Here is a 14,316-nt window from a genome sequence, read left to right on the forward strand (position 1 = left end):
TATGCTGATTAGCATGCATATAATTTTGACTCCTCTGTCATTTTCTTAAAAAATAAAAAAAGAAAGGAGATAAAAATGTTATACAGTGAAGCACTAACAAAGTGAATGGGGCCAATTTTTAAGTGAAAATTTTAAAGTGAAACGTCTAATTGGATAAGATAATTAACATTGATTCTCTTGTTAAAGCATGTGCTGTAAAGCTATTTTTAGTCATTTTAGGGTTTATGATGTTCTATTGTCATAGCAACAAAGTTGTCGAAATTAGAAGTAAATACACAGAAAAGGTTAGAAAGTGAAATCTTAACCTATGTATATGGTTTATGTTTTGTGGCTATACTGTTGAAACAGTGAGTGTTTTTACATTTAAAGATCTTTCCCTTTTACTTCCATTCTAAGTGCCTCCTTTTAACCTAGAATTTAGCTTTTTTTAGATGAAAGGGAGGAATAAGTGGGACATTTAGTGCTGTCAATTCAACTTGTACTGAAGCCGAAATACCTTTGAGTTTACTAGCTTTGTTGCAATAAATTGGCATGTGTACACATTCTAGCAAATATGCATACTTGCTCGCACACATTGCGTATTTTAAAGCATTATTCTCTCATACTGTACTCCATACATTGTATTTGAATGCTTTGATGATGCTGGCCGCTATGCGTGAATGGTGGTAACAGCAAACATGTTTTTCTCCGGGCTGTGCTATTTTAAAGGAGACAGCAGAGAGATCCAGACTATAACAGCCTCTTTGTAACCCAGAGCTTTCATCTCTCACGGAAATAAGCGGCAGCATTTTTGGCATATTTCGGGCTGTTTCCCTTTTTTAATGTAAGCTTAGCGGGCTTGCTGTGGTTCTTTGTTTAGGAACATGACCAAAAGTGTACGCATCTATGTGTGGCGGTGATCTCTCTCTCTCCCTCATTTGGTAAATATAGCCTTCTGTTCTTTCAGTGAATCTGCGCTTCTGGTGTGTTGATTGTAAGGTCTGTGTGTGGCATGGGTTTACCCCACCAGGCTCTGTTTAACGCCCTCTCATTTCTTTTATAGATACAGAGAATGAAGGAGGAGTGAAAAAGACAATTTATTTTTGTCTGAGAATGTGTTGTTAGGAAAGAGAGAGCCAGAGAACGGAGAGGATTTAAGAAACCAATTGTTGCTCCGAGCATCAGCATCTGCTGTTTAACTTTAGGAGGAAAGGCTGGAGACTTTAATATATAAAAGATGCAGGTCCACCTGTGATCAATCACATGCTTCTCTGAGTTAATGCTGTTGTGCTTGGATGGCACAAAGCATTGTGGGAAAACACAATGCTTTGTGCCATCAAACACAATGCATTTGTGCCGTCTCACGTTGCTTCATCAAAATGCTTTTCAAACTTATGCCACCTGTGAACTTTATGGATATGTTTTTCTGAGATTTTTTGTATGTTGTAATGGATTTGGATTTAGTTTGATTGACAGATGTAGTCAGATAAAAACAGAAACTAGCTGTACTGCTATGCAAAATGTACAAATGTTGGGGATATCAAAATGGCACACATTCTGTACAATAAGATGTTTTTCGCATTGGATACTATTTTAATTTTTTACTGAATTCTGAATCATCTTAAACTGAGAACAAACTCTATGTTTCCAATGATTTCGAAAATGCTGTGTGATGTAACACAGCCACCGCCAATCAAATGATAATTGGTGTTTGTGTAACACTTGTGTGGAAGAGGATTTCGGACAAATGGGATCTCTAGAGCAGGGCAGCTGCAGTGTGATGCCACACACATTCATATCTAATAATTTGATAAAATGTCAAATGTCCTGTCGCTCGTTGTTAGATATGAGCAAAAAGTTTTAATCGCTTGTTACTTTAACGCTTTATGTCTGGTTAGAAAACAGTCTGTTGTAGCATTTTATTCAGGTGTGTTAAGACTAATTTGATCACCAGATAATGTCTAAAGAGCAGTTAGCACACAGAAATACAAGACTAGTATCATGGAAATAGTAACATATCATTTCAAGTCATTCTACCGCCAAAATCTACTGACAGCCTTGTAAAAGAAAAGTTTCCCTTTTTAATAATTGTTAAAGAGGGAATTTTGAACAAATATTACTATAAATAATTGCTTTTGATACAACATTTGTTCGTCAATCTCATTTTCTGTCATAAAATTGTACATTGTATTTATATAATATTGATATAATATTAAAAATAAGACATTTTGAAATCCTATATTTTTGCTGCCATTAAATGTTATTATTTATGTATTATAAATATATATGAAAATATACTGTGTGTATACATATGTGTGTTTGTATGTATATATATATAATATGTATATGTATAATAGTAAAATATTTATATATATATAGTGTGTAGGTATATATTGTGTGTGTGTGTGTGTGTATATATATATATATATATATATACTTTATTTATTTATATATATAGATAGATAGATAGATACAGATATATATACTGTATATATATATATATATAGAGAGAGAGAGAGAGAGAGAGAGAATATTAAATTATTTGAAAACATACATTTAAACATTTTTATTATTATAAATATGAAGATCAGTATGAAGAAAGGCCTCACATACAGTAAGTTGTACTGTAGAATAACTTGTTTTCCTATTGGATTATTGTGAGAGAGACATTATATGTGTGTGTGAGACAGAAATGTGTCTGTGTTTTTGGCCAGCAAGATGTGTGAGAATGGAGGCAGGCTTAGATAATTAGACACCTGGCCATGGTGATAGAGCTGTTTGTGTGTGTATGTGTGTAATGGAGAGGCATAGTCCACAGGTGCTTGATGGCTCTTTTGATGCTCTGCAGTATGACAGATCGCTGTTCACACCCACACAGTGTCTGAGTGTTAAAACGAGAGAGAGGAAAGGATGGAGGAAGAGTGGCAAAGAGGGAGCGGGAGGGGAAGAGAGCGGCTGTTTTAATGAAGGCGGTGGGCAGACAGTAGTTGGCCAGGAGAGGATAGTCGTTAAGTGAAGTGTCATTCATTCTCACTCCCCCTGTGAATGCAGCATAGTAATTAAGCCAAATAAACGCGCAGACATGTTCTCCAGAGACGTACTCTCCAACGAGTGCTGAGAAGGGGAAAGGCTATCTTTTTCTCACACACACACACACACACACACACACAATTTATCATGAGTTGCGCATAGAGTTTGCAATTCAGTCGTTCAGCCTCTGGGGAGGGCAGTCGGACGATCACAGACGGAGAGATCCATCTTAGTATTAGTATTATACCAGCACTATGTGTTCTCTTTATTCCCCTCGTACGCTTTAAACTGCCGTCTGTGAAAATTGCTCTTGTCAGAGCTATCAGCGGCCCGTTCATCTGTCAGTACGTTGTGGGATATGCCTTCACATGCTTGTCAGATTGCCTTTCGGATCTCAAACTTGTGGTTACGAGGTTGTGAATTCACACTGTAGGATTAGCAGTGGGTTACAGGGTCCATGTGTGCCCAAAAACCCCACATAAATACCATGTGAGATGCCAGATTAGGGTGGAGGTGGTCAGTGCATATGAAGACACTGCCCCCTGCAGGTGGCAAAATGCGGACACACGCCTCTGATGGGGGGGTCCCTTTATGAAAAAGGCCATCCCATTGTCACACACCGGTAAAATGGTGCATCGGGGACTTTAAAGTGCTTGTGAAACAACCTGATAATTACTCACTACAGCGTAATTACCAGGCTTCCCATTTCATTACCCTGCCTCATGGCCTCCTGGGATTGATTGGGATTGGCGACACTGTGACGAAGAGAGACTGCGAGTCATCGGAATTCAGCTCAAATCTTCCGAAATAGACACTCCGCGCCCGACCGCACTGGACGCAGACTGGAGGCATCCTATAATAGCGGGTTGTTCACTGGCTGCCGGGTGAAGTGCAAGCTGGCGTCGGGCCAGGATTTGGGGTGGATGGGAATGATTATATGGAGAGGCTGGGAATGATGTTGGTTTCTCTCACGGCCTCATCTGCATCAGTCTCTTGCCTGTCTGTTTTCACCCACTTCACCAGAAGTAGATCTCTGTCTTTCTCTGTTTCTTTTGTCTCGCTCTATCTCTCTTTTTCTCTAATTCTCACATAATGAAGCTACTTTTATTATTAGATAGTTGTTACAGTTAAACTCTTATTATTATTAATTACATTGAAGGCATTTAAAATGTAAAAAAAAATACCCCATTTAAAATAATTTTATAATATGTTTTTATTCTCACATTTTAGTAATTTTTTTTTATTGTAGTTAAATTAGTCAACTATATTAAAGCAAGAGACTTTATTAGTAGTTATGTGACCTAAGTTTATGTAAATATGAACTAAAATCAGTGTTCAAATTACTAATTTGTGGCCACAGTATCTATTTTTTGTCTTCTTCTGCATGTCATGGACGGGGCTCCATTTTTTTTAAGCACCTACTGTATCTATATTTTAAATGGCAGTTAGAATACTCTTTTGTAAATTATTTATTTACTTAATCATCTGAATGAACTGATTCACAAAAAATATCTGGATTTCCCAAAGCTTCATTATGAGATGAAGGCTGAAAACATTTGATAGTGTATATTGTCGTCTTGTTGTTCACGGCTTCTTGGAAAAGTAGCTCGTTAGTTTTTATCTATGATTCTGTGTGTGTGTATATTTTATATTTCATGTCCTTCCTCTCATTCACTCTCTCGCTCTATTTTGCTCTCTTCTGTCTGGAGTGCTGTAAGAACTTGAAGGTCACCTGAAGTCTTTCTGTCGCATGAATTATTTACTCTGTGGCTGTGGAAGGGCTTCGTCCTTATTGACCTTTTTACGTATCACATCCTGTTGTGTTAAATCTTCTGTTGGCCCTATTAGATGTTAGACTCCTTTAATGACCCTCAGAAACCACTTGGCTCAGTGATTGGCACATTTAGCTTCCTTTTCATTACACATAGTTATTAATAAGCAGAGTGTTTTGTTATTCAGATGCAGTGTGTGTTTACACCTTTGTGTCATATGTTGTGTATTAGGTTACTGACTAGATACTGAGTGCAGTGTATTGGGAAGATGTGCACCTGTTATTGAATTTCAATGGTGTCCTTAGACAAGCATTTCCAGACGAGTCAGATTTCGTATGACTTAAGTGGCTATGTGTATTAGTAGAGTACTTGTTTGCTTGTCAGGGCTCTAGACAAAAGGAGTTAACAATTTCCAGCATCACTTTGTATTTACTTAATTAATAAAAAAAGGTTTAGTAATTTATTTGTTATACTTTTTTACATGTTGTCCTGTAAAAGTATTGGCAAATGTATATACTAAACAATCCTAATGTTTAGTAGACTATATCATAATATGGTCCCTTGCGAATCGTACCAAAAAAAAAAAAATCTTATTGAAAAAATCACTTCCAGTTACATGAGAGACTTAGTATGAACTCAGTAACATCTCTGAATGATTCACTAACCAAGAGAGTCTGATTCAAATGAACATGTGAGAAAGTTTGAAGCTTTTGGGATTTTTTTAAAAATAACTTTAATTAAAAAGAACTGGTTCATAAGTCTGGAGCTCTGCTTGTAAAGGCGGTATTTCTGTCAGTTCAAGTCAATATTGATGGCTCAGTCATCAGAAAGAACCTAAAAAAGCAGCAAGTTTTTATCATCATCATCATCAAAAAAAAAAAAAAAACACTTATAAGAGAACTAGAAGTGAATAAAAGTTCTGTAAAAATGTGTATGTAGCTCTCTTTCAGGACTGTGTCTCTCACTTTCACTCTTGTTAACCTCGTCTCTTGACTATTTGTTTTAATGTCACATTATCTCTGGCTGTCAGTCTCTTTCTGTACATGTTCTGTGTTTTGTGTGTCATCTGGAGCTGTGGAGAGCGGATTGTGCTTTCTCTGCATGGTCTGTGGCCGGGGGCCAGTTTTAAACAGACTCTGCGGTTCACCCGTCATGTCGCGAGCAGATTCAGGGGTAATTAAATGGTTCCACATACTCTCCCCTCTCTCTGTGGATCAGGGCAACACAGGAATCTCATGTGGTCGCGCACAAATATTGTGTTGCATTCTGCAACAAAGGACATCAGCGAGAGCGCTGGTTTTTAGTGGCGTGCGCAGACAGACTTTCAGGCTTAGAGTGCAACAGAAGGAAGTGCATAAATGCAGCCACTGACAACATGACATTTACAGTTTTGGCAGAGATGCTTATGTTTTAAGCTAAAAAACAATTCTGTTTAATAAGGCCTCTTGTAACATGAAAGAGTTTATTTTTATCAATTGAAACCACTTTATTTTATTTAAAAGAAACTGCAATAAGGATAATTTTAAAAGGATAGTTCAGAGAAAATTTTTAATTCTTGTGATTATTTTCTTAGCTTTATGTTACTCCAATCCTGTATGATTTTGTTTTTCTTTTGTGAAAGATAAAAGCAGATATTTTTAATAGTTTGCAATGCAATACAAACCAAGATGTAATTTATTTTTCACTGATAATCTTCTCCAGTGGGCATTTAAACACCGTGACTGGATCATTGAGTCAAGAGAATTTAGTGAGTCAAGTGATTCATTCAGAAAATCAAATTAGTGAACTGGAAAGAATTAGAAAAATTTGACATCACTACTTTATCATGAGCTTTCATGAACAAACCAATGTTTATTTGTGAATAAAAACTCATACAAACTGTTGTATGTCTTCGTTAACCTTCAGAATTTTGGGTAGAAGTACTTTTTTGTGTACTTTTAAGATTTTTTTGTCATTGTCAAGATTCATTGTTAAGATGAACAAATTCATTTCCACAATCGTCTTGCAAAAAGCATCACTCTTTTTCTTACCATTTGGCTTTGTGAATGGCAATTTTAGCCAGTTGGCCGTTACATAAATCAGTTCATACAAGGGCATCTTTTATTAAAACTAATGTGCATAAATTTGACACAGTGATTAAGTTTCCTGTTGGTGTCAGTGGAATTAAATGTCATCCTGCACTCAGCTGTCAATCCAGCAGAATGAGCTCCAGCACGGTTACTGGGGAAACTTACCAAAACCTGCGGCATGCGAGAGCAAGTTAAAATGAAGCGAAACTTCGGGCTTATTCATATCCCAGAGCGTGTTAAGCAATTTCTGTTTCTAAAATCAAAGTTCTCTCAAGCACAAAACCGACAAGACTGAACCACACACTTAGCCCATTGAGAAAACAGAGAGAAGGAGCACTTTTGCCAAAACCGTGTCACGTTCGACGACGTGTGTTTTGAAGCGTGCCATTGTTCTGGCTTAAATAAACAGGTAGCGCCCCAAACCATCTGCAGGACTCTTTCACTTTTTATACCTTCTTTCCTCACTTCCCTTTCTCTCCTGGGGCGGCTGGTAGCCCGAGGCAGCAGCTTTTACACACACTTTCCCGTCTCTGAAACACACACACACAGATGCAGAGATACGTAACTGTATACCCTCACTAAAATCCAAAACTGCTTTTTGTCCTTTAGACTGTGTGTATTATTAGTTTTGCACTCATTTTCACTTCCCAAACACTGGTCTGTTCTGTAATTCATGTGGGTTGTGTTGGACATACTGCTTTTACATTTTTGTTCTTTAATCAACTTATTTTAGGCATGTGAATAACCTAATCATCTAATTGGTCAACTAATTGATTAGTGAGGTTGACTGTTTTATATATGTATGTTTTTATAATTTATATTAAAAAAATTCTACACACATTTCATGAGTTTAATATAAGTTTAATATATTTTTGTAAAAAAAAAAAAAAAAAATTTAGCAGACACTTTTATCCAAAGCGATTTCAAAAGTGCATTCAGTTTTTACCTAACGTGTTCCCTGGGAATCGAACACACAACCTTGCGCTGCTAACACAGTGCTCTACCACTCGAGCCCTTTTAGATATATTAAGTGAATGCGAGACTTTTATATGATATATAAAGAGTTGACAGCACTGTTCTCAGTCTGCAGGATGGAGAGAGACTGAGAAAGAGTGAGAGACATTTGTTTAACTTCCTTTTTTAAATCTCACACTCCATTTACTCCATTTAAGCTCCTATCCAGGTTGATGAATCCCCGGATAAAGTGTGTGTGTTTGTGTGATCATGGACCATATGACGGCTACCTTTTGTGATGGTCTAGCCAAGGCAGCGTTTTAAGAAATGGTCTTCAGAGTTCAAGCACCAGTCAATCACTTTGAGCAGGGGAATAGTGAAAGTGCCAGACGCGGCCGTCAGATCTTGAGCCAGAATGGCAGGAGACTGAGGCTTTGGAGAAGTACACTTAACGGCAGTAATACAGACACTGGCAGAGAAAAGAGAGGCTAAGAATAAGAATATTTGGCACATGGACTGATGCAAAGACTAGATGAGTGAGAATAATAGAGTCAGGGGAGTGAGAAAAGAAAAGAAAGATGAGATGTCCTTCTATGTTCTTTTAGGCCTCCCCTGAAGTCTGGCAAGAAGGAATAAGTGTGGCTTTCTTTTATTTCCTGAATGCAATTTACTTTTGACCATTAATATTTCTTATTAAATGTGTTTGCCAGTAGCAGCACCGGCCAGAAATTCCTTTAGATTCTTCTACTCAAGAACCTTGATTTACTGAATTGGCTTCTTGAGTTGATTATGTGGTTCTGCATGATATAACGTTCTTCATGTTCTTCATGTCAGTTGAATGGGTTCTGGGTTCTTTAAGCACCAGTATATAGATAGATTTCTGAATATGCAGTGCTTTGTATCTTACCGAAGTTTGCTTGTCATTAATTAAACACTTCTCTGGGATGCTTAATTTCTGATTTGTCATTTATGACTTTCTGCTGTCAAATATTTTTGTACACGGTTTAGCTAACTTTATTATAAATTTTTGACCCTAAGAATCTATTTCATAGTTTGATGTCTCTTGTATTACTTCGCAACCTCTGTTTTCATCTCCATTTAGTTATTTGTTTGGCAGCCTTTAATAAGTTTTGGGTTGGTAAAATATTTAATGTTTTCAATAGAAGTCTCTTTTTCTCACAAAGGCTGCATTTCTTTGATTACAAAAACTGTAAAAACAGTAATGTTGTGAAATAATATTATTACAATTTAAAATAGCCGTTTTCTATTTTAATAAATTTTAACATTTAATTTATTGCTTGTGATGGAAAAGCTACAATGTCAGCATCATTACTTCAGTCGTCAGTGTCACATGATCCTTCAGAAATCAACTTAATATGCTAATTTGTTGTGGATGTATTTCTTATTTTTATTTTTTTTTCAGGTTTCTGTGAAGAATGGAAAGTTTTAAAAAATATATAATTTATTTTAAATAGACTCATACTGACAAAAAAACAACAAACAACAACTTTTACACTTTAGTGCAAGTTAACCAATAAAATTTGTCTCTATCGGAGTGCTGATATAGATATTTTTCTCATGTGATATTATTTAAATAAACCCTTTCAAGGTGATAAAAGACCCTTCTGTATGTATCGTCTTGCATAAAAGAAAACTTGCTCAATATTGTGACTCAGCCGGAGTCTGTCAGACAGGCCTGGCATCTGTTTATAAATCTGAATATTGCTTGCGATCGCTTAATGAAACTCTCGTGTTAGAAGCAGAGAACGAATTGAGCAGGAACGGACAGACTGAACCGTGCCTGTTCTGCATTCGGTCCTGCGGGAATGCTGTTCTACATTTGATATGCACCGTTATTGACACAGGCAAAGGAAGGATGGTCTGTTTCTCCTTAACGCTTTCCCTTGCTCGCGCTCTCCCTCTCCCACAACCACACAGTTGTCCAGAATCTTAGTGGCGAGAAACATAGATGGCTACTATAGGAGCGGATTGATCTCGGCTCTGGAGAGGAGCTGCAGTCTTGGTGTGTCACTGTTGATTATGATTCGTGTGTGTGTTGCAGAAACATTTTAGAGATGTTGACCTCACCCTCTCCCATGAGCAGATGTTCTGGCGGGTGGCTCCTGCAAGCTCTTTTCCAAAGCCATTTCTCTCTTTCACCTCTTCCTTATCTTTCTCACTTCATCTCCTCATCACTTTTCTTTCCCTTCAGCCATCTCTTACTTTTATCCAACCTTGTTTCCTTGCTCACTGGGAGAGTGACAAATTTGGCAGATTTTTGTGCCTCAGGTCATTATATTTTCACAGTGTCTGGTTGAACAGATAGTTTCTTTGGCTGTATCTGCCATAACAACAGCAGTTTTTGCTTGATTAGCTATTCCTTTGACCCGAGTTACTAGGATTCCAAATAAAGCTGTACTAATTTTGTCTTGTGCAATCTAACAAACTGCGTGTGGTCCCTAAGCTGGTGTATTGCAAGTGATTTACTAAGAATTATTGTGCAAATAAGTTTGACACACCCAAATTTAAAGTAGGCTTTTAGTGCTGGTGTTGAAAGATGTATGCAGCAAACTACATTAGTATCAGATTCTTGTATTATGATGTTGCAGTGTTTCTATGCACACAAATGCTAAATCAGGCCCTCTGGCTTTATAGAGACTATGCAATGTAGATGTAAGTGCCAAAGTGGAACAAGAACTATTAAATAAGCTGTATACACCAACATGTTTAAGACCTGTTCTGATACTACCTCAAACCCAACACACACACAAACACACACACACACACACACACACACACAAACACACACACACACACACACACACACACACACACACACACACACACACACACACACACACACAGACAATTTTGGTTATTCAGTCATGTGTTAAGCTCATATAAATGATTACGTGGGTCAGCTGATCATACACTAGATTTGGTCCTTGTGATTTGTTCATGCAGTGTTTTCCTCAGCAGTTTTTCATGCTATGCTTGAAAAGATACAGTTGTGGTTCACTAAACACCAAGGTGGTTTTAAAGAAATTGTAACTAAACATATGATTAGTGTTGTTTTTCAAAGATGCAGAAAGTGCAACAAATAACTTTCGAAATAGGTGTACAAAAACATTTAAATAAATTATTTTAAAAAATGTGTTTATTGTAATTTATACTAAAAATGTGTTTATATTAAGTTTATATTTATACAATTTGTTATTTAAAATTATTTAAATGTAAAAATTTTAGATTTAAATACATTTTATATAAAATATGTTACAATATCAGCAATGTATTTAAAATAATTTTAAACCTAAGTAAATGAATGAATATATGAAAGTATATAGCGTTATTAGCAATAAATTATGGGGCCTACTTATTAAGTTGTCTGCTAACATGACACACACAAAAATAAGTTAACTGTTATTTTGAAATATTTATAATTTAAATAAATAGGTGCATAATTAAATTTGTAATAATAAATAAATAATCAGCAATACATTTTGGTACCTTCCTTTATGTATGTATGTATGTATGTATAAATAACATTTATGAGCATTTTGGGACCTATTTGTTGGATTTCTTCAAACCTGACACAAGCATTGTTCTGTTTACTGCTTTATAAAGCAAATGAACAAATGAGTTCTAAGTTATGTATGCCTTCTTTTTTTGTTCTGTCCTTCAGAAATGCTGGAATCCAGTAATCTACTGACTTTCACTGGGTTGGCAAACAGTTCAGGTTACGACACGTTCCTGATGGATGAGGAGAGAGGAAGATTACTTGTTGGAGCGGAGGATCACATCTTCTCTTTTGACCTGGTCAACATCAACAGAGACGTCAAACAGGTGACATACCGCACTGGCTTGCCTTAACATCAGCATAGATGAATGGATGTTTCTAGTCTTATTGTGAGTGATTAATATTGCATGCTATTTGAAGAGTCTTCTTATTTAAATTAATAGGTCAAAATCCTCTTCGAACACCATGTCACTTAGGCCACACAGCTTGTTAATCATGAGCTAAGTTCATGAGTTTTTTTTTATATATATATATATAGAAACTAAATTTTTCATGATCAAATCAAACTGTGCCCTTCCATTATTCAAGCTGAATATCCTGCTTACCTTGGAAACATGTCACATTTTAGCAGTAAAATATTTTGTGAATGGTAATTCATGGTGTTTCCCTCTGTCTGCATTTAGCAAGAATGATTGGTGAGGGATTTTATGGAGTGTGTCGGAGAAACCCAGGGTCATCAGAGACGTCCATCTCACTCTTATTAGTTGCACAACTTTCTCCTTCTTTCCATCTGCCCATTTGATCTCAGCTTGCCTCCCTCTGTTTTTCATTCCCTGATCATATCTGCAGCGTAATGCTTCTCTTTCTATCTCTCAATCACTCTTTCTTTCTCTCTCTGGATTCCATTACTTTGGTTTCCTCTTTCTTTTTCATGCTTTTATTCTTTCTTTATCCTGGATGATGCAGACCTTTTGCTTTACATTTGCTCCTTTCAAGGGTTAAAGCTGGCTTTAATTGAACACACACAGAAATCATGCATACTTCACCAATGCCATAGTTTAAAGATAGGAACTTGGCAAATTATCGCAATTAACCAAATTACTTTCACAGACAGAATACCTAAGCAGAACTTAGAGGAAGATAACACAGAATAAAAAACACTTTGCAGGCCTGTGTATGTGTGTGTGTATCTATCGTGTGATCCCTGGATAAGAGGAATGGTAGTTTTTATCCTCTGTCTTCATCGCCGTCACAGATGGAGGTGGCAGAAGGACGGCAGGCAGCAGTCATTGATTATTTTACAGCCAGGTTTCATGCTGAGTGCCTTAGTCAGTCATTTACAGTTCATTGTGTTCGCTCTGCACATATTCTCACACCTTCTCTCTATTCTTGCTTTATAGATCGCCTGGCCTGCCACACCTTCCAAACGCGATGAATGCAAGTGGGCTGGAAAAGACCTTGGGGTAAGTGTGGGCAAACTTCCTTTGAAATCAGAACTGCATCAAACTACATTGATCTTTTGGGCATATTTAGGGTATGTGACTCACTTCAGAAATATTCAAAGGTTTTTTTTTGTTTTTTGTTTTTGAAAGAAAGAAATTAATAATTTCATTCAGCAATCGATCAGAAGTGATAATAAGGACTTTTTAAATGTTTAAAAAATTATGTTTAAAGTAAATGCTGTTAGATGCTTTAGAACATTTTATCATAAAAGAATCTTGATAAAAATGTATTATGGTTTTCACACAAATATTAAGGAACAGTTTTTAACATTGATAATATTTCTCAAGGTTCATATAACCCTGAAGACTGACTAGTAATGACTGCTGAAAATGTAGCTTTGCCATGGCAGAAATAAATTACATTTTAAAATATATTAAAATAGAGAACATTTCCTGGTATTACCGGTTTTACTGTATTTTATTTATTATTAAATGTAGCCTTGGTGAGAGAATTTTTTTCAAGTGGCCATAATGTATAAATAATGGAAAAATATTCCCCTGAATTTTTCCAGAATCACCAGACAAAATAGCTGAAAAGTGTGTAGAGTTCATCTAGGCCCACTGTAAAAAATTATTTTTAAGATTTTTTAGTTTTACAAAAACTTTTTATTTGTACAAAAAACGCTATTATAGTTTTTCTACTAAATGTAATGTTTAATTTAATGAGTTACTTGTCTATTCTATGTAATTGTTTGTAAAATTTAATACACTCTTAAAAACGAAGGTGTTTTACAATGCCATAGAAGAACATTTTTGTCTTAATGGTTCCATAAAGAACCTTTAACATCTGAAGATTATAACATTCTTCAGATTATAAAAAGGTAAGAAAGAGAGAGCAGCCACAGAATACCTTCAATTCAGACCTTTTTTTATAATAATTGAAAGTTTATAGCTCACATTTGTGACACAATTGTGAGTTTATATTCTGCTATTCTGACTTTTCTTTACTTGCAATGAGTTTATATCAGAATTGTGACTTCAACTCGCAACTAAAAAGAGAAAAAGTCAGAATTGTGAGATAAAAACATGAAATAACCTTTTTTATTTAGTGGTGGAAACGGGCTTCCATAGAATTCAAAGTGAAAATCGTTTCTACTCATTTTCTTAGTGTAGCTATAACCAATACACTGATCTGAAAAACTATCAAGAGTTTTTTTCATCTCTAAAGCACCATTAACATGGTTCTTGATGGTTTTCTAAAGCACCATGGACATGAAAAATGATTCATGATAAGAAAAGGGTTCATTAAAGAACCTTTACTATATGTGTATGTGTGACCTGCATTACTCAGGCCGGGTGTTGCATGTGCACTTTGGCTTGATTGATCACGGCTGCCTTTAGCGAAGGAGTTTTGCTGGTGCACACGCTCGTCTGTTCCTCTCGAGAGTTTATATACTGTGTTTAGATCCAGCAACCCTTGGCCCTTCTTTAAAACAGAAATGGTTTATTTATCAACCCGGCTCTCGCTCGCTCTGTACGTGTGTGTGTTGTTT

The 14,316-nt window shown here is 36.1% G+C and overlaps 1 protein-coding gene across 2 annotated transcripts in view; it reads left to right on the forward strand.

The window, feature by feature from the left end:
- LOC132105669 (semaphorin-3aa-like) overlaps positions 1 to 14,316 on the forward strand; it is a 112,183-nt gene that overhangs the window by 81,699 nt on the left and 16,168 nt on the right. For both annotated transcript variants that reach the window (XM_059510951.1, XM_059510950.1), the window contains 2 exons: positions 11,487 to 11,647; positions 12,722 to 12,784. In XM_059510951.1, coding sequence (XP_059366934.1) covers positions 11,489 to 11,647; positions 12,722 to 12,784 — 222 coding nt within the window. In that variant the 5' untranslated portion in view covers positions 11,487 to 11,488. The remainder of the gene's footprint in view (positions 1 to 11,486; positions 11,648 to 12,721; positions 12,785 to 14,316) is intronic.

Source organism: Carassius carassius, chromosome 26 (genome assembly GCF_963082965.1).
Source record: "Carassius carassius chromosome 26, fCarCar2.1, whole genome shotgun sequence".
Taxonomy (NCBI): domain Eukaryota; kingdom Metazoa; phylum Chordata; class Actinopteri; order Cypriniformes; family Cyprinidae; genus Carassius; species Carassius carassius.